The sequence below is a fragment of the Oreochromis aureus genome, linkage group 7 (assembly GCF_013358895.1).
Source record: "Oreochromis aureus strain Israel breed Guangdong linkage group 7, ZZ_aureus, whole genome shotgun sequence".
Lineage (NCBI taxonomy): Eukaryota > Metazoa > Chordata > Actinopteri > Cichliformes > Cichlidae > Oreochromis > Oreochromis aureus.
The window spans coordinates 44,932,082-44,951,763 of record NC_052948.1 but is presented as its reverse complement, the minus strand read 5'-3'; the positions used below and the strand labels follow the sequence as shown (position 1 = coordinate 44,951,763).

The window sequence follows — 19,682 nt, the reverse complement described above, 5'->3', positions numbered from 1 at the left end:
GTGCTTTTTTGTAAACGTATAAAAGCTTAATAAAACATGAAAATCTTTTTCCATTAATGCATCTCTTTAATTTAGACACAGATCACACAAACAGGCTTTAAGTAGCACACAGGCGGACACATCCGCTCATTTAAACTGATACACAACAAGCAGGTCCCACAACAGTCATGAAGATGGGCTTTTACCCAGCTGTATGTAACTGTTAGCAAGCCTAAGCTAAACGTCTAAGATCAGCATGACTTACTAAACAGTTACAATATTTATAGAAACATTTTTTTTAGTGACGTTATTACACAGATACATTCCTCTCAGGTCAAAGGAGCATGTGCTAACTCTAGAGTTAAAGCTATGTACAGCATTAAATTAATCAAGTTTGACCACGCTGCTTATTATTAAGTGAATATGCGTGTGAGTGACATAATTATAGTGTTATTCTGGTGCTGACCCCCTGTGGGCAAATCATGTTAAATTTAGATTTTATTTGAAGACAGAGCCACTGTTGAATTTAATCCCGTAGCAAAGACTTAGTGTCTTAATCAAAGTCAATAATTTGTCTTTCAAGATGAAGCATTTTTAAAAACAAGTCACCATAATGGTAACATAGATGTACATTTAAAAAAAAAACAAACAGTGTGTTATGACAGACAGGGCTACAAAGGAAACTGATTTTCTTCCATTTACAATAGATTAATACAGCACAGACTAGACAACAGTGTATTGCACTGAAACACACACACACACACACACACACACACACACACACACACACACACACACACACACACACACACACACACACACACACACACACACACACACACATCCTCAACATCAGTATCAGTAGTTGCACAAATTAATGTTAACTTCAGTTCCACATACAGGCTTTTGGAGCTTTTAACCACAGCTCACAGTACTAGCTGTACTCTGAAGAAACCTTCAGAGTTTGTTGTTTTCATGCCAGAATTAATTGACTGATTTTTTTTCTGCAGATGAGGCTTTAGAGGTTCGAACAATGAAGCAGAATTTTGGCTTATTAAGGTAACTTCAGGATTAACCCTGAGTTTTCACCAGGGTATATCACTGGGGGTATATCACTACGGTAACTCCAGAGGAAGTAATCTGTCAGATCAAACTCCACTGACCAATCAGCTCTCCGGAAAACACGATCAATAATCCTGGAAGATCCCTCAGTGCTCAGTGCAACGACACTAAGAATGTTTGTAGTTTTTAAAGCGCATCTAAAATCTTTATATTTATGTGACGAGCATCAGTAACAAATACTATAAAATTATTATATGCACAGTTTTCCTTTATTACAACCATATTATGACAATGTAGAAATATTATTGTTTTATAAGCATTCATATATGGTCAACATATATGATCCTAGAGAGGGCGCTGTTTTCAAATCTGCAGGCCGGCTAGTTTGGTTTTTATTTTCTATTACATTTTAAGCTTTTTAATTATGATAAGCCAAGTGATGGACTCGTGACCGGCGCCCTTGCAGCCCTGAACTGGATTTTTTTTTTTAAATAGAAGGAGAATTTTTGAGACACTAGCAGTACAGCATTTTCATTAGGAGTTTGTGCTTAGTGGTTCTAGACGACTTTGGCACCTGTAGTCACAACTGGCTCTGTTGCTAATGTAAATGCAAGTTTTTTTCTGCTTTCTGATCAAGTCAGAAATCCGCTACTTACTCAGCGTCCTGTCTCACATCCTTTCACTGGAATTCCCCCTAAGCTGAGATATAAAAGGTGACAGTTCATGCACCTCATTTACATGTAGTACACTCAAACGCCGTCTGCAGAAGTAGGCTTAAAAAGCCCTGAAAAAGCTTGTAAGTGTACCATTATCACATTGACTACAGTCACAAACAGTACTCATTGTCAGTTCTTAAATGACTCACCTCCTACAGTTTTAATTTCTAAGAGTGTCTGAAAGTGTCTCTGAGGCTGCGGGTCGGTCCGAGTTCCTTTCAGCTCCACATGCGCCTCCTTTGATCTGAGCCTCCTGCTCTTTTGTTACGTGCATCTTCAGGTGCTTCTTCAGGGAGGACTGGTCAGTGTAGGTCTTCCCGCACTGACTGCAGAGGAAGACCTTCTCCTTGGTGTGGACCAGCTCGTGTCTCTTCAGGTGACCGGACCTGCTGAAGCTCTTGCTGCAGTATGAGCAGCTGTACTCCTTCTCGCCCGTGTGAGTCCTCTGGTGCAGTTTAAGGCTGCTGGCCACTGTAAACTTCTTGCCGCACTCGTTGCAGCTGTACGGTCTTTCCCCCGTGTGCATCCGCATGTGGATGGTGAGGTGGCCCGCCTGGCTGAAGGTCTTTTTGCACAGCTCGCAGCTGTACGGCCTCTCTCCAGTGTGGATCCTGTAATGTGTTTTCAGGTCACCCAGGCCGTTGAACCTCTTACCACACTGGGCGCAGCAATACGGCTTCTCACCGGTGTGGATCCGCTCGTGGATGCGCAGGTTTCCCGCGTTGCTGAATGTTTTGCCACACTCCTGGCAGCCGTATGGCCTCTCCCCGGTGTGGGTCCGCAGGTGGACTTTCAGCTGGTTGTGCTCGTTGAAGCGCTTCCCGCAGTGCGAGCAACAATATGGCTTCTCTCCGGTGTGTATGCGTTTGTGTATCCGGAGCTGGCTGGGGTGGGCGTAGGTTTTACTGCACAGATTGCAGCTGTAGGGTCTTTCTCCCGTGTGAGTGCGTTTGTGGGCTTTGAGGAGGTCGGCCCGGCTGAAGCATTTTCCGCAGTAGCTGCAGCTGTGAGCCTTCTCGCCGCTGTGGGTCTTGATGTGGATGTTGAGCGAGGTCGCTCGACTAAACGTTTTGGGACAGGTGGGACAACGCAAAAAGTTGTCACAAACTTCTAAAAACTCCTCTACAGGAACAGCAGGTAAATTGTCTCCTTTAGGGGTCACTGCTTCTGGCTCAGACACATGCCTCCTCCCTGCCGCTGAATCCTCCTCTGCTTCTGGGTAATTTTTTGATGCATACCTCAGTTCGCGCTGGGGGAAACTGTCCCCGTTCTGCTCCTCTTCCTCTGTCTTTATGAACTGACTGTCCTGCATGTATTGATCTGAAACAATGGTGACTTTAACATCGCCTTCATCACCACCGCAGTCATGCCTGGGCCCCGGGGATGGCTGCTGATGTGCGTATTCGTCATGACTGTCACACCTGACCTCTGTGCTCTCATTTTTAATTGGCTTCAATGTCAAATTCAGAAGCGCTGACGCCTGAGAGAGATCAATAGCCTGGCTTTCATCCAAATCTGACTTTATGGATATCCCAGTTTCCATACCTGTTGAGTTCACGCACAGATGCTGTACTGTGTGGTTAGTCTGCAGAAAAAGGGTTGAAGGTGGCAAACCCCCCCCCATCTTTTCTTTGCTCTTCCTCTTGACGCTCTTCTTGTCACTGCTGTATATGGACACCTTGAACATACCATTGGGATGACTCCCCCATTCTGCAGCTGAAAAGTTTTCATTGGCCTCTTCTTCATGTAGATCTGTGAATTTCAAGCAAAATAATGAACAAAGCAGCAGCGTTTAACACAGCTAAATGTATGAATGGTATACATTAGTAAGTAGAATTGACCTAACCCCACTAACTGCATGTCTCTGGACTGTGGGAGAACATCAAACTGCACACTGAAAGGCCCCGGCCAGATGGTCGATTTGAACCCAGGACCTTGCTGTGAGGCAACAGTACTTTCTTGCCATGTTGGCACATGTTTCAATAAATCCCTGCATCTACTTTCCATTTTTTCTGGCAAAAAATATAAATAAAAGATAGATGGCTCAAGACGTTTCCATTGTACTGTATTTGCTGGTTCTATACTAATTAGCATTCATACTCTACACGGTATCACTACTATATATTACACTAGACAGGGAGTTTCCATAATTGTCCTTTAAAGCGTTGGCTATAAATGCATTGTGCGGTGAATTTGCGCATCAAAAATCTATTTCATGCGCAAATGTATAAATCCAACTGCTTAAAATATTGTTTGTTTGTTTTATTGTGGTAATTTTATTTGGGGGAAGGCCTAAACCTCTTAGCACAAAATCTACTTTTTACCTCATAAACATTTTAGCACTTAAACTAATTGCTGTGTTCTTTACTGATAAATAATTGGACAGTTTTGTCAATTATTCAGTCATTTTTTTTTGCCAACAAACAGTTGAAATAAGTTAAGAGTAATAATCATAATTGACAGAGGATTCAGTTTTCTTCTCATATTTAATTTTCTTTCAGCTGCTCCCTGTAGGTGTCACCACAGTTGAACATCTGCTTCCTCTCTGTCCCTAGCATTCTCCTCTGTCACACCAACCCTCTGCCATGTCCCCCTTCACTACATCTACGATTCTCCTCTGTGGTCTTCCTCTTTTCCTCCTGCCTGGTAGCTCCAGCTCTGCATCAGCCTTTGTCCAGTATATTCACTATCCCTCATCAAACAATCTCAACCTCACTTGTCTAACTTTGTCTCCAAACTAAACCTGAGCTTTCAGTCAAAGAAGTAAAGTAATCAGCTGAAGCTGCAGCTGTAAAACATGCACAGCTGAATTATTTGCATGTGAATGCTCATGGGTGTAGTGTCACGTGGTTCCCTTGTACATAAGTCTATCTGATGATGGTCCAGGGCATGCTTTAACTAACATGTCATAAGCGACAGCAGGTCACCATACCTCCAGGTGCAAACTCTGTGCTCGTCTGTGCAAAAAGCAGCCGCTTCAGGCCCTCGTTTTCAGACTCGATCCTTTGTATTGTGCCCTGGTACTCGGACAGGGTCCGGTCCACTGAGTCCAGGATGTCGCTCACTGTGGCTTTAAAAATCTCATTCAGTGAAGACTCTAGGAACGTTTTCAGATCCCCGGTCTTGGCCATTGTAGCCTGAGCGGACACAGCTGCACACACTTCACCAGATGTGTGTTTGCGCAAGGCTGAAAGTCTCTGGGTAAAAGTGGGTGTGTGCGACCCTGCTGCCGTGTGCGGAACAAACAAAGCAGAGACAGCGAGTAGAGGACGATTCTGCTTGTACGACGGCTCCCAGGTTTGTAGCGCCCCTGCTGGTGTGGAGGGCAATTGACTGTTTGTGTTTGTTAAAGTCTCTTTAACAGCAACAAACGTACTTGTAGGAGCAATAATAATACTGTAGTACTGTAATAATACTGCAGTAGAGCCAATATTGTAAAATTGTTTGCAGAAACTCCACATTACCCCAGCGGCAAGGATGTTCACCTAAAATGTTAGGTAATACTAATATTTTGATACCAATGCCCATCCTGATGCTAATAATGCTAATACATTTCTAGAGTATAGGTAACAAAGCAGTTCCTGGGGATTTATATTTATATGTTAAATATATAAACCAACTTAACGGTATAAAAACTGTAACAGGGAATAACTCTTGCTATGAGTTACTGCAGTTAGCCAACTGCTAACTAAGCTAACAGAGTGCTAATGCTAATAATATTAATGACATTTAGAGATGAAAATTAACTTGTTAATATGGCTATCACCGGACATTTTTTTTATATATATTTGTAGGACTTTCAATGAAATTCTTCATCTTTACGTTGCAAAGTAAGTTTAGTGAAGCTACCATAGTTGCTCACCTCCCATTTTTTTTCGTATGTATACAGGAAACAGACAAACCTAAAGAAACATTTAATTCTGAGCATTTTTCATGACTGACATGGGCAATTTTCACAAATGTAACACATACGTCAAAGTGCAGGCCTGTGCAGTCAAAGACAGCTCCTTCACGGTACTGCAGCAAGGTGGCAATAATAGCAATTAGATAGTATAGCTAAACATTTACACTTTTCATTCATAAACACAGAATTTGTATACACCCAAATACAGGCTATTCTCTTGCTTGGTACTTGTTGGACTGGCTTCTGTGAAAGAGCTGAGTAGACAGCTGCTAAAGGAAACGTTACATTTGCCAGTCAGTATCCAGCCAACCTTCCAGGAAAACAGTAACAGTGAACTGTAGCTCTACTGAACAAAAAACATTATAGACATAGAACACCAATAAATGCAACTGAAGTATAATAAAAGTGCTATAAGGTCGTAAAACAAACAAAGTTGAATGATTTCTCTATTGATACCTTGAAAAGGTCTATAGCTAGGTTACATTGACATTACACCAACTATTGTTGCTCTGTGTATAGATACTTGTACTTGTGCTAGTTTTAGTTGAGCAGGTGTATGATTGGATATGGTGCTATCATTTGTAGACCATTAAGTGTAGAAATTATGCACAAACAACACTTGTCTCAACGGCTATTCACGTTTTGTCACATAGGCGGTTTTTTGCTGGTTTTACAACTAGTGAGATACAGAGAGGCCAGTTTATGTGTTTCCTCATCCAATAAAGGTTTAAAAAAAAAGGTATTTCTCTTTATTTTACACCAGTGAAATAAAAGGCAAACACAACTCTCTGAATGATTTGATGCTAAATATAGGATGAATTCATTTGAGAGAGAGGAATGCCTTGAAATAAGTCTTAAAAAATGTCTTGTATGTGTCAAACAGGCTTTTCTGCTCACAGTTGGCACCAGCAGAAAGAGTAACTGCTAATGAGTCTGGATACCTTCTGGTTTTTCCACATCGTTCCTAGTGGCATCTGAAAGAATGAAGTCGGGCCACTCCCCTCACCTCACTGGTGTCTCTGTGGTTGTGTGTGTATGTGTGTGTGTTTGCATGCATGCCTTTAGGCCAGTGGGGCGGGGGCCAGGCCTCTCAGGTGTCCTTTTAGTTCCTGAGTCATCTGCCAATCACAACGAACCTTTTCTTCCTCCTTGTTGCTGCCATTCAGCAGATCTTTTCCTCCTTTCCCTCCTTTTACTTGCTGTTCAGGTCGAAAAAAACTACGCAGGGAGACTTAACCACGAGTTTGATCTAGTCAATATGGACAGGAAGCATGAGGAAGAAGGTAAGGGAAGCTGGTCCAGACTTGGACTTGTAACCTACACTTAAAGGCTGCCAGGTGGATATGAGACTTGTTTGCTGTACACAGCTCTGAGGCTTACTTGCAGGCTTCTCTGTGTCTGCGTGGTGAGTGGCTGTTTCTGTCAGTGCACAGCGATATAAAGCCGGTATAACACAGTGGTTTGCCTTTCCCTCCACAGGACTTAAGAACTCACAAGCTGGCTGATCATATGATGTTGCTTTAAAGAGCCCAGAGGGGGTAAGTCACGCTTCACATTTGAAAATATTCCTCATATAATAAGATTGGTTTTACATTTATTCCTCTGAATACTAGTATCATTATTAAGCCATTTCAAAACTTTTACTTCATATAACGTGCCTGTGTTCCCTTTTTTCCCTCTAGTATCTTTTTTTCCGTTACCATTTATACTTCTCCTTTAATTTGTGTTAACCATCCCCCTAGCATGTAATTTTGGTGAGTATATTCCCATGCAATCTAAGCAACCTCTCGTGACCACACTCAGCTTAGTCAGAATATGTCTAAATGTTTTGGCTGAAGTCACCAAGTTTTATTCTTGTTTTCTCTTTTATTGTGTCTGAGGAATGTTTCCGCAAAGCTTCACAGCCATCTGGCTTTCACTGGTAAAGTTTTTATCATCAACAATGCTGCCGCATATAATCTGGTGCAAAACTGTTGCTGTATGAAACAAAAGTCTATCAAGGAGAGATTGAAATCAGGACAGCACCGTCGATGTTCAATGTTGAGGCCTGGGCGTTACTTTAAAATGCATTTTTATTACCGTCTGGAGAAATTAAAAGAAAAAGAAAAGCAACAATTTAAGCATTTTGTTTTCAAACATAATGTGACTCATTTAGAGTTTTCTCTCTTTGTTGCCTCCCATAATGTAGCGCTTGCTGCACGCTGACAGGAACTGAGAAGTGAGCACCCACACAGGAAATGTGGTCAATGTCTATCCCGGATGTTGGTTATCTGACGTGAATAAAATAATGAAGATAGACAGAAAGTTTTCAATAAAAAGGCATCTTCCAGAGAGAGAGTGGCATAGATGAAGGTGACATTAAAGTAGTCGAATAATACTGATTATTATTTCCTCCCAAAGTGCAAAGGCAGGTGGTATTTTGCTTCCTGTTGGCATCTGTGTTGACAGGAGAGACACCCTTGACACTCTTTTGTTTGTGTCGATAACAAGCATCGTAATTAAAGCAGAGACCCGGCTTTATCCACAAGCCAGGTTCGCAGTGCGATGTGGCGATAAAACGATAAACGCAGAATGCAGACAGTTAAACTGCTCGCCAGAAGCAACCCCTCAGCCCCTCCCTAGGCCTCGATTCTCTATCCTCACCATGCACACCTCTGACTCTCTCTTGCTTCGCTGATTTTCTGTGGTCAGGAAGTACAAGCGTGCTTCTGTGACATTTTACTTAAAGCCTGTTGCACTGCATAACTGCAAACACACGCCAAGAATTTGAGATCCTTGCCAAATGAACATGATGGGATAAAAATAAAATTACAGACAAAACCGGATTATGTTGCCATACAAGTGGTGAGTGCAGTTTTAACTATAATGATAATCTGTATTTGAATGGCGGCAGTTTCTTTACAACTAAATATAGCAGAGTTTTATGAATGGCTTTTTTGTCTGTCAACTAATCATCCCCCCCCCCGGGGGAGTTTCTCCATTTTCCTTTTAATGCGAGATTCAAAAAGCTTTAAAACGTGGCAGTAGTTTGATGTTTTGTATTTTTTTTCTCCTTTTTTTAAATTGTTACAGATCTGTGAAATGCAGCACCCGGAAGGGGGCTCACCTTAAAAAGCGCCTGTCTGTCATTCGGCCAACGAGGACATTTTGTAGCCATACATCTGTAGATTTAACACCTCTCACCACAACCCACAAATACACTGATAACTACTGAGAGGCGCTTATGGAGGAGGACAGCTTGTGCACCTCTCAGACAGTTGCTACAGATTCTGTGCTTCAGCAAGAATCAAGTAACTGTATAGATCATCAGTCCATCAATGGGGAAGAGGAGGCAGCAGCATTGTCGGATCAGGCCAATCTCAGCCCTAAGGAGGGCTGTGATGCCTCTGAGGAGGTGGAACAGTGGGGCCAAATGATATGGCCAGTGTGTCATGTCAACTGTACCAGCCCCCGACTTTCCTTTGCTACAGTTCAGTGGGACATGCCTGATCCCATTGCAGAGCAGCCTCTCCTCATGACTGACAGCAGCTCAGCCAATGAGCTGGACTTTGAGGATGTCAGCACTGTGACGAATGAAGGCAGCACTTCCCCATCACTTCACGACTCTCAAGAGGATGTCAGCGCTGAGCTTTTCAAAGCAGAGAGCAGGGAGGAAGAAGCTGGCCTCGATCCACAGCCACTGAACTCAGAACCTGAGTGGACAGGAAGTGACACTGAGGTAAGGTTTTTTATTTATTTATTTATTTTTAGATGGGGATATAAAGAAGGTGTGTGTGAGGTTGTTAGGTTATTTAGGGTTTTCTTTTTCCTGAGTGAATGTTAACACGTTTACCTACAGTTTCCTGTATCGTTAACCCTTTCTTTATTGAGCATAACTCAGCATCTCTGTCTTTGGGTTGCTGTGGCAGATTGAGCAGAGTTAGGTGGACCAGGGTTTATGTAATGTTAGTCAGATGAGCCTCAGCATGTATCTTCCTGCTCGCAAACCCAAAGGCAATCACAAGTTTTTCTCTCACAACTAATGTTCAGTGGCCCGTGTTGCAATTTTCAGCCATGTGATGCTGCAGATGTGCAAGAGCTGGACACACGGGGGAAAGAAGATGAGCTGGTAGAGAGTAATAACGGTATGTATCACTCAGAGTTGTTGTTAAACATTCATGGCCTTGATGGCTTGCCTTTCAGTAATATTTTCTATAAGTTAACTGCATTCCGTCGTATTCACACGCTTCTAGTCCCATTGAGAGCAGAATCGGAAGAAGAGGAGGGTCGCTCAGTGACATCACATCCCGCTGAAACTGAGGAACTAATCGATACTGCTCTGGGAACTGGAAGCTCGGATGAATATGTGGACAGCTTTGTAGATTTAAAGCTAGAAGAGGAACAGAAAGACTCCTGTGTTCTGCTGACTGGGCAGGAGGAGTCAGGAGAGTCGGAGGAAAAGCGAACTTCAGCAAATGGTGACAAAATCGAGGAAGAGAACGAGCAGCGGGGCGAGGTAGAAGAAGGGCAGAGTGAGGCAAACGCATCCTGCAGTGAAGAAAGTGTCATTTGTCTGATGAATGTGTGAGTATCATGAGCTTGAAAAAGGGGAACAGGAAACATGTGCTAACATTAAACCCACTGAGTGAAAAGTGTGAATAAATCATCTGTGAAACGCTGTTAATATTTTATACTGTCGCTTGATTCTGAAACCAAAAAGAACTCGGTATGTTTAACACCGAATACATGACAGAACCACGTTTAATCATTTCTGACACCAAATCAGCAATGATTTTTCTAAAAAAGCTTTCTGGGTGAGGTCGACTTGTTACAGTAACCAACTAAAACCAAGAAAAATCTTTAAGTCTACAAGATGGAAAACTTGACATTTTCACAACTTGTCAGTAAATTTAAAGGAGATTTGGTCAGTATTTAATGTAGGGAATGAAAAATATGTTTGCAGAATGTCAGCTCAAATATAATTATCACATTATTTTTCTTAACAAGATTGTGATTGGGTATTAGGTCCATACTGAAAGAACCAGAGACTTAATTTTGCCACAACATCTTTAAAGTGCTAGTAAGTGTTGTCTCGTCTCCCGAGAGGAGGGTGTTTTCATACCCATACAAAATTTTTTGCTTTCTGGCCAAGGTATTAAATTCTTACTGACCTTTTGATAGTCAATTCTGCATTTTTTAAAATTTTAAAATTCAGGTATCTGACACAATCATACTCTTAGCTACTCCGAAGGATCCACGCTAGCTTTTGACCCCATGAGGCTGGGTTTGGGTCTCCTCCCAGTCCCAATACTACATTGCTAACTCAGAAAATTTAAGTTATTCTGACGGCTGTCCATTCACAAGAAACAATTTGTCCTAATTTAACCATGTGATCTAAACTGTATGCAGATTTTCTAAGGAAACGAGTTTGCGAAATTTTTTAAAGAAATGTTAATTTAGATATTATGATGAGGGAGTTGCATAGCAACATAACAGCTCCTATGCAACATAACGATTGCTGTGCAACTGACTGTGGTGTGGAGGCGATGTATTTTTGATCTATTTCCTGGTAATTTCTAATAATGGCTCAATGCTGCTTTTAATAATAAATGCCACCACTGTTGAATTTTAGGTGACGAATATTAGAATAGTAGGTAGTTAAACTGTGAAAATAGAACAATGATGGCACTGCGGCCTATCAAATAGCGCTATCACAACTCCAAAAGACCCGAAGATTGTGGTTGGTATGTAATGGTATGTCTTTAACGAGTATGTCTTTATGTCTTTAACGCCTACGTGCTGTAGGCGTTAGCTAAATATATTTCTTTGACCGAAGACCTCCTACTCCTCGTCCAGGTTTTTGTGATATAACATTTAATGGTTACTAATACACAGTTTCTATGTGTATTAGTTTTTATGTTGCATTTAAATTATTTTGTCATCTAACACCAAACAAGTTGAGAGCATGCTCGCTAAGAACAGCTTTATTTAAAGTAGTGGTGTTGACAGAAGCCACACAGAGAAACAAGTCAGTAAATGTCATGCAGAAGAGGTTGATTGACATCTCTGGCCCTTGCTAACTGCGTATGCTTCCACTGTGTCATGCAAGTTTTTTTTTTTACTGTATAGTATTTTTTGCAATAACTCCACTGCATATTTCGTGCACACTTTTTAGGGAGGTACCTCCAGAGCCCCTTCCAACTGATGACACTGGAGTGTCCACAGAGGCAGATAAGCTAGTGGATCTGCCACCCCCAGAGCTTTTGGAGGAAAGCCTGCAGTTCAGTGCTGAAGAGGACCAAGAGACACTGAACCAGTTACATGAAGATCTCACCAGTCGGACAGAAATGTGTGAAGATGTAGAACAGAACGTGGAGCCTGAACAGCCAGAGGCTGTGGACAACGATGAGGGAGCAGCGTTACAGGTTTTAGAAAATGCAGAGAGGATAGAAAACAAACAAGACGTGGTTGAAAAAATGGAGGATTTAAATTGTTTAGAGCAACAAGACTGTGTTCAAACAGCTTTGCAGGACACAGATGCTTCACTGCAGCTTGAGGTGCAGGACACAGAGCCTGAGCAGCTCGAGGTGACTGAAAACCCAGAGCAGATACCAGTAGAGGCGTCACATGAAACCGAGGAAGACGCTGACCACTTAGAGCCACCCCAGCATCTGGAAGAGTCACCAGAGATGGAACTGACAGACCAGGTAATCCAACCTGAAGATGCAGAGCAGCCAGAGGAGTCTCCTCAGTTGGAGCAGGCTGTTTGTGTTGAAGCTGAAGACCCTGGAAAGGCAGGGCAGCAAGAAGAGATAGCGCCTTCAGAAGATGCTAAGGAACCAGTAAATACAACCGAAACTCAGGAGGAGTTAAATCAGGAGGAAAAACAGGGTGAGACTTCAGATCTAACAGAAGATGTCCGGGGGACTGAGGATGGAGATTTAGAAACAGTAGTGGCAAACGGAAAGCAGCCCACGTCCCTGGAGACAGCGGTGCCTCTTATGAATGGAGGCGAGGTGGACAGAGAGAAGGCCCGCATCCTCGCCGAAAAGCTGTTCAAGCTGGACGAGATTCAACGTGGAGATGTGGTGAAGCACTTAGACAAAGAGTAAGCATATATATTTTAATAGATTTGAATTATTTTTGTGTTCTTTTGGTGGTGGCTCCACAGAAGAGGTTACTTAAATGCATGTTTAAATACTAAAGAAATCCAAAAGTGGAGACTTTGACAAATCTTCACACCTTTTTAAATGCAAAAGCATCCATTATTATTATGATTATATTATAATTTAAGTGTGCATACGTGTAGTAAATAGCTCATAATTTTAAGCTACTTTGAGTCCTATCTGTTTTTGTGCAGAATACTTTTAAAAATGTAAAAGAAGCGTCTGAATTTTGGACTAAGTACTAGGACATATGTTTGTGTCTATGCTAGCTACCACCTGTCACCACTGCCAGGTGACCGAAGTAGGCTATGACACACATATTACATTTTTTTTAAGTCAGCATATGGGTTTCACATTTTTTCAGATATATAGATAAATGAAAAAAAACTGTTACTAATCATCTAGTTTAATGCCAAAGGTGGTGGAGCACTGCTATATTTTGTATATTTTCAGTTATTTCATATATGATCTTAAATCATCATAATTTGCCCAAAAGAAACAACTTTGCATTGTTTCGAAGATGCTGATTTACTCTCAACACCTTCTGATGTGCTCTGTCCTCTGCGTTATAATGCTTAGAGATTTCATCCAATGGGGTTCACCCTTTTGTATTCCAAGTATTCTTTGGCATGCAGGCAGGAGCAGCCAGGGATCGAACACCAACCTTCTGAGTAGTAGATGACAGCCACCCCAAACATATGACACCTTAAGACCTTAAAGTCCCACTTGAATTAAAATTTACTCTGCCCTCAATTTGAAAAAGTTCTGTATTTCCACCTGTTGAGGCCTTTAAATAACAGCCTGATAACATTGAGTCACTGAAGCTGTTGCGGAGTGGGGTTGGGTAAGGGGGTTTGGGCGTGTTAATGCTTTGCTGTTGTATTGAAGAAGTCAGTATTTTTTTCGTAACACCACATCCTTCCCCATGACATAAAACTACAGATGAATGTGGCAGATAAATAAAGCGGTGACAGCGCTGACGTAGTTTATTTTTTCTTCTTCTCTCTTTTATTTATTCATCAATTGTTTTTATTTAGTAACGACTTCAGCCGCACTGTCGGAGAAGAATACCTGAAATTCTTTGACTTCAACGGCCAAACTCTGGATCACTCCCTGAGGTAAGAAAACAAACAGCAGCTTGGATCGCCTCCACCGACGTCTCCTTTTAAAATGCAGAGGTTCAGAGAGCATCTCCTAGTCGTTTTCTTTCCTTCTTAGGTCTTTTCTCAAAGTGGTGGTGCTGATAGGAGAGACGCAGGAGAGAGAGCGCGTGCTGCAGCATTTCTCCTGCCGCTTCCATCAGTGCAACCCTGACTCCTTTTCCTCCTCAGGTGAGCCTGTCGTGTCATGCTGCGAGATACAGAGATAGGAACTTACATTTAACGGATTCTTGTGTCAACATCACTTCTTTTTTTAATGTCCTCAGGGGCTGTGTTGGCTCTGACATGTGCCCTGATGCTTCTCAACACTGACTTGCATGGACAGGTAGGAGAGATTTGTGGCATTTAGAGCAATCATTGTAAACTTTGTTTGGACATGGTGCTGTAATCAAACATGTTTTGTGTGTGTGTGTTGACAGCATGTAGGAAAATCCATGTCGTCTTCTAAGTTTGTGTCAAACCTGGACGGAATGAATGATGGAGTGAACTTCAGCAAGGATCTCTTGAAAGTAATGCTTTCCTAGATCTTCAGTTTTTCCTTCGGAGAGCTCCTCGAGAAAAGTTCAGTCCTGATTGATGAAGCTTTTTCTCTCTTTGCAGAGTCTTTACAACTCCATAAAGAACGAGCCGCTGGAATGGGCTGTGTAAGTAAAGCGGTTGTGAAATACGTCAGTCCTCCTCGATTTTCACGTGTGATCTCACTCACATATTCTTCCATTTTTATGTCAAAGTGATGAGGATGAGCTGAAGAAAGTAGTGAATGAAGATCCAGGCGACAGTCCGCGGCTGCGTTCAAAGGATAACCCCTTCCTGGACGTTCCTCACGACAAAAAGGCTGCCGTCGTCAAAAACGGGTTTCTCCAGAGAAAGCTCCACGCTGACATCGACGGCAAGCGCAGTGAGTGCGACACAGATACACATCTGAAATTCACGCTGCAGCATTAGATGCACCATCTACACGTTACAGCTACAGAAGCTGCACATGCCACGAAGCTCCCAGTGCACTGTTTCTGTGCACCAGAGGAGGTTTGGAGCTCTGCAGTTATTACGTCAACAGAGCGTTGCTGACTTTTGCTCACAATGCGCCTCAGCACACTGTGACTTCACGTGGTCTTCCACTTTGTGGCCTAGTTGCTGTGATGCCTAAATGCTTCCACTTTGCAGTAGTTCCACTTCCACAGCTACTCATGAAATATCTGTGAGGAAGGGACTTCCTAACAAAGTACCAAGCTCAAATTCAGGCTCTTTAGACATCAAGCTCGTCAGAGTTACTCACTCCAAAACTAATGAACACATTTTTCCTTTAAAACTTAAAAGCACAAAAATTATCAAAGTATTTTTTCTGAGCTGTTTTGTTTTGGGATGTTGTTTTCCATGGTTCAGAAATCAGAGATTTCCCAGTTAAAAAAAAAAGAGTTATATTTTATCGCATCTGGTCTGAAACTGTGGATTTTAAACAATAAAAGTGAAACTGAAAAGACTAAATCTGCTCTGGAAACCAACTACATCTTAAATTAATTTGAAGAAAAACTAAAAACAAGCCCTAAACTTTACTCTTTACTCACCTCAAACATATAATGCTCTTAAAATAAATGGAAATAAATGTATAGGTGTGCGCATAAGTACAGTTATTTTGAATTATCAAGAATATTTTGTGAACATTTTATGTTTTATCGTTCCAGTCTATTCCCCAGTTACCACTTAGCCTCAGGAGGCAGAACTCTTACCTGTAACACCTCAAACTGAGAATGAAGCAGATGGTACAGTGGTGTAATGAGATTTTACAGTCAGTGGCCACTTTATTAAGTACACGGGTTCAGCTGCTCGGTAACACAAACATCTAACCATGCAGTCGCACAGCAAAAACTCATGTGAACAAGATCACACAATGAAGTTCAAAACAAACGTTAGAATGAAATGAAATGAGGTCGGTTGTTCGTGACAGACGGGATCATCTCATATTTCAGAAAGTGCTGATTTTCTGGGATTTTCCCCACACAACCACCTCTAGAGTTTACAGTAAATGGGCTGAAAAAAGGAGACTATCCAGTAAGCAGCAGTTGATGCCAGAGGTCAGCAGCTGAGTGATACTGTCATGTCAGCATGAAGCATAATCTCTGAGGAATGTTTCCAGCAAATTGTTGAATCTGTGCCTGAAGACTTAAGGCAGGTCTGAAAGCAAAAGCAAAGTGAAACTAATGAAGTCCACACGAGGGTTGATACAGGCAGATATTGTTTTGAACCCTCAGCTGTAAAAGGCTGATGGGTTATATGCCCTGCTGGGTGGTCGGCGTGGACACCTGAGTTTGTAAATGAAGAAGTTGAGAATGAGGCGATGTAGGATTTTGAAATTGACACCATAGGTGCATCTACTAAAAATCTCAAAAAACAGGTTTGAATCTCAGTGACCTTGAACAGGATTTTCAGAACTTAATGTTCAGAAAATCTTATGAATGCGATAATTCGAGAAGGAAATCAGCTATGATTTTCAGATTTATACCATATGTGCATCTGAAGCCTGAGGGCTAACACTGGCAGCCGCCAGTATTTTTATGTTGCAGGAGGAGGTTTGGTGACTTTTAAAGACGTTAACGTCTCCTTTGCATGAGTTTTGTTACTAACTGCTGGATGTTTCTGTGTGGCAGCACCATGGGGGAAGAGAAGCTGGAAGACTTTTGATGGAGAGCTTAAAGGAATGGTCCTTTACTTACAGAAGGTCAGTAACTCCATTCCTGCTTTGTTAATAGTGTAACAGAGTCTATTATACAGAATAGAGCATCATTTCCTGTGTTTTGTGATTGTGCGTTTCTTTGTGCGTTAGAATGATTATCGAAGGGATCAGCACATTAACGAGGAGGTGGTGAGCGTGCATCACTCTCTGGCTGAACCAGCAGCCAATTACACCAAGAAGCCGCACGTCTTCCGTTTGCAGACGGCCGACTGGAGGGTTTTCCTCTTTCAGGCCTCGTAAGTCGCAGCACGTCCAAGCCGAGTGTACATATGTGCATTTGTGCCAAAGGGTCCAACAGCCGGTGTCAGAACAGTCATTTGTTTTTCTTCTCAGGTCCAAAGCGGAGATGAATTCGTGGATCAGCCGCATCAACTTAATCTCGGCTCTTCACTCGGCGCCTCCGTTCCCGGCTGCCGTCGGCTCCCAGAGGAAGTTCCGCAGACCGATCCTCCCCGCGTCGCAGTCGGCTGAGACTCTGGTACACACACACTGAGCTGTCCACTCAGACAAACCACCACTTTGTGTTTGTGTTTTGCTGTGGACATGCTTCATTAACCTTCATGTGACTGAAATTTTTGCTCATTAGAAGTGACGGAGTAGGCCTGTTATATTTAATTTGTTTTTTAATGGCTCTATCTGTGCTTCCTTTAGTTTAGAATAATGTTCTAATGTATTTACTTACGATTTTCAATCATCTCGAGACAAAAAGGAGTTAAAAATACCGAATTAGGTTTATTTAGATAACCCTTGTCTTTTACTTCTCATAAAACAAGTGTTCCTTCGTTTGATAATATTAGAAAAATGTACATTTTAATGTATTTTGGTGTCTCTCACAGCCAGCATAAACATAAACGCTACAGTGATATCATTTCTTTGTTTCTTAAGTCCTGTTTTGAAGATTAGCCTTTTCTGCAATCTTGGTTTCAAAAAAACGGATAACACGAGGAGGAGCTGGTTAGACTGGGAAACCACTGACTCAGTTGTCAGCAAACAAACATACCACAGATAATCCTCCATTTTGAAATATAGTATGACAAAGACTTACAAAATAAACCTCATTTTTTTAGTCATTATGAGCTGAAATCAGTTTGCGAGCCCACAAACTCATCAGGAAAGAGTTTGGCAAACACAGCTAATGACCTCCAGATAGAATGCAGGTTTTTAGGTCCGCCCACATGGGCTTTATTTTTTCCAACCTGGGAGCTACGTCCATGTTTTACACCAGCGATGTCTAACTCGTTTTACATCGCCCACTTTGACCTTAAGTGGGGCAGACCAGTGAAAATCCCCTTTTCAATGTAAAGAAGTTCAACTACACATTGAATCCCTCAGATATCGTCATATGAGAAAAAAGAAGTGCAATTACAAAAGTATGTCTCTACATGATAAGAAAAATGCTGCTGTAGTAAATGGAGGAAATGCTGACAGCATGACTCTTTGGGCTTAAATTAAAAGAAATATGTGTAAAATTACAGAAAAAGGTTCTAGCGAATATGTCTCGATGCACGCTCAATCATCCAGGTAAGGAAATCTGTTCTAGCATCTAATTCATTCGTGACTTGGCTAAATGTTTGTTTTGTTTGACATTTTATCAACAGGACAATTTGTTAAATCTATGAAAATACAGTACAGTACAGAAGTCTATGCCCTCCTTATAATTTCCCACTGGGCCAGGTTGGCCCCCCAGCCCTATGTTTGACACCCCTACTGTCTCTGGTGGCTGTAAATATTGAAACCATTAGAGGCATTTTATACATTTTGTATTTCAGTTGTGTGTCCAGCTACAGGTGATTCCCCAATAGTGCTTCCCTGCTGTTGTTTCTGTCGGTTCCTCACCAGTGTTTGCGTCATTTATATTTGCCTCTCATGTGTTCCCTGTGCAGGAGCATCAGCTTCAGTCTCATGCAAAAATGCTGGAGTCCTTCAAGATGGACCTCACGAACCAGCAGCAAAGCACGCTGGACAGCAAAAAGGCCAAAGCCCGGGATATGGAGGAGTACCGTGTGAAAGCAGAGTACCTGCAGCATGAGGTGAGATGGACCCAGGATTTTATATCCATATATGATTATTAATTGAGCCACTCATCAGCATGTGTCCCACAGATATGTCGCTATGAGACCTACATTCGGATGCTGGAGGGGTGGAAGAGCGTGAAAAAGACAGGCAACGGCGAGTTAAACGCAGCAGACCTGAACTCATTTGATAAAGCTGTGTGCGCTGACTCTCTGGGAGAGGAAGACGATGAGGAAGGCATGCTTAAAAAGTCCCACTCAAGCCCTTCTCTGGAATTGGAGGTGGCGCCTCCAACGGTGGTCAAAGTCAGACGAAACATCTCTGAGAGACGGACGTATCGCAAGCCCATCATTCCTCGGTGGAACAAAGAGGTCTGAAAGCTGCTTCGCTCACAGATCACACGACCAGTTTATATCCTTTGAAAGTTTAGATTCATGCACGCCGGAGGTGCGCTGACGTTACTCTTTTTTTAGTTTGTGGAAGCACCGAGCAAAGAACAAAGAAACACCCAAGTCTCATCTAAAAACTGCCTTAGCAACTTATTGATCTTGTGCACTTTTTAGTAAAGATAAACCTCAGGTAATCCATAATCCTCAAACTCCCTCAGGACCGAGGGGAGACCCTGACCTAATTTTTTGAGTGACTTAAATTCCTGGACCTAATTTATTTAGTGTTGTTTGAATTTTTGAATTTGAATTTTTGTTTTTCGGTACTCAGAATGGCACAGATGTTTTTCACTGTGCTTTGCACCACAAGGGGGTACTGTAGCACAGGATATTGCTCTGTGATATCGCCCAGCCGTCCTGTCTGTTGTGAAGTCGTTTTTCTAAAGAATCCTCGTTGCACTTTTGTTTTTCTATATCATATGTATGAAATGTTTATTTTCTCTCTCTGTTACATGTTTTGTTCAAATGAAGGGTTCCTTTTCCACAATAAAATATAACTTACATTTATTATTCAGTATTCTGGAGA

The 19,682-nt window shown here is 42.0% G+C and overlaps 2 protein-coding genes across 4 annotated transcripts; one reads left to right on the top strand and one right to left on the bottom strand.

The window, feature by feature from the left end:
* Positions 1-45: 45 nt before the first annotated feature.
* LOC116312204 (zinc finger protein 436) lies at positions 46-4,999 on the bottom strand. Its single transcript, XM_031729566.2, has 2 exons — positions 4,690-4,999; positions 46-3,509 (listed from the first exon to the last, which is right to left on the bottom strand). The coding sequence occupies exons 1-2, from the start codon at positions 4,886-4,888 to the stop codon at positions 1,918-1,920; spliced, it is 1,791 nt and encodes a 596-aa protein (XP_031585426.1). The 5' UTR covers positions 4,889-4,999; the 3' UTR covers positions 46-1,917.
* Positions 5,000-5,007: 8 nt separating this feature from the next.
* Positions 5,008-19,682, top strand: LOC116312203 (PH and SEC7 domain-containing protein 4). 3 transcript variants are annotated; one of them, XM_039614860.1, is made up of 18 exons: positions 5,008-5,054; positions 6,869-6,944; positions 7,141-7,199; positions 8,734-9,379; positions 9,713-9,785; positions 9,894-10,224; positions 11,816-12,748; positions 13,844-13,924; positions 14,025-14,137; positions 14,233-14,291; positions 14,386-14,475; positions 14,567-14,610; positions 14,698-14,864; positions 16,612-16,682; positions 16,788-16,933; positions 17,031-17,175; positions 18,581-18,727; positions 18,800-19,682. In XM_039614860.1, the coding sequence occupies exons 4-18, from the start codon at positions 8,885-8,887 to the stop codon at positions 19,085-19,087; spliced, it is 3,183 nt and encodes a 1,060-aa protein (XP_039470794.1). In that variant the 5' UTR covers positions 5,008-5,054; positions 6,869-6,944; positions 7,141-7,199; positions 8,734-8,884; the 3' UTR covers positions 19,088-19,682. The 3 variants fall into 3 exon arrangements, with proteins under 3 accessions (XP_039470794.1, XP_031585424.1, XP_031585425.1); XM_031729564.2 differs by lacking the exon at positions 5,008-5,054 and adding an exon at positions 5,108-5,254; XM_031729565.2 differs by lacking the exons at positions 5,008-5,054; positions 6,869-6,944; positions 7,141-7,199 and adding an exon at positions 8,340-8,505.

What these genes read in the sequence shown, in the direction of transcription:
- LOC116312204 (XM_031729566.2), bottom strand. Translation starts at nt 4,888, where the DNA reads ATGGCCAAGACCGGGGATCTGAAAACGTTCCTAGAGTCTTCACTGAAT. An exon ending in CACAGAGTTTGCACCTGGAG is followed by an intron (nt 3,510 to 4,689) that starts GTATGGTGACCT and finishes TGAAATTCACAG; the next exon opens with ATCTACATGAAGAAGAGGCC.
- LOC116312203 (XM_039614860.1), top strand. Translation starts at nt 8,885, where the DNA reads ATGGAGGAGGACAGCTTGTGCACCTCTCAGACAGTTGCTACAGATTCT. An exon ending in GCTGGTAGAGAGTAATAACG is followed by an intron (nt 9,786 to 9,893) that starts GTATGTATCACT and finishes ACACGCTTCTAG; the next exon opens with TCCCATTGAGAGCAGAATCG. An exon ending in CGCAGTCGGCTGAGACTCTG is followed by an intron (nt 17,176 to 18,580) that starts GTACACACACAC and finishes TTCCCTGTGCAG; the next exon opens with GAGCATCAGCTTCAGTCTCA.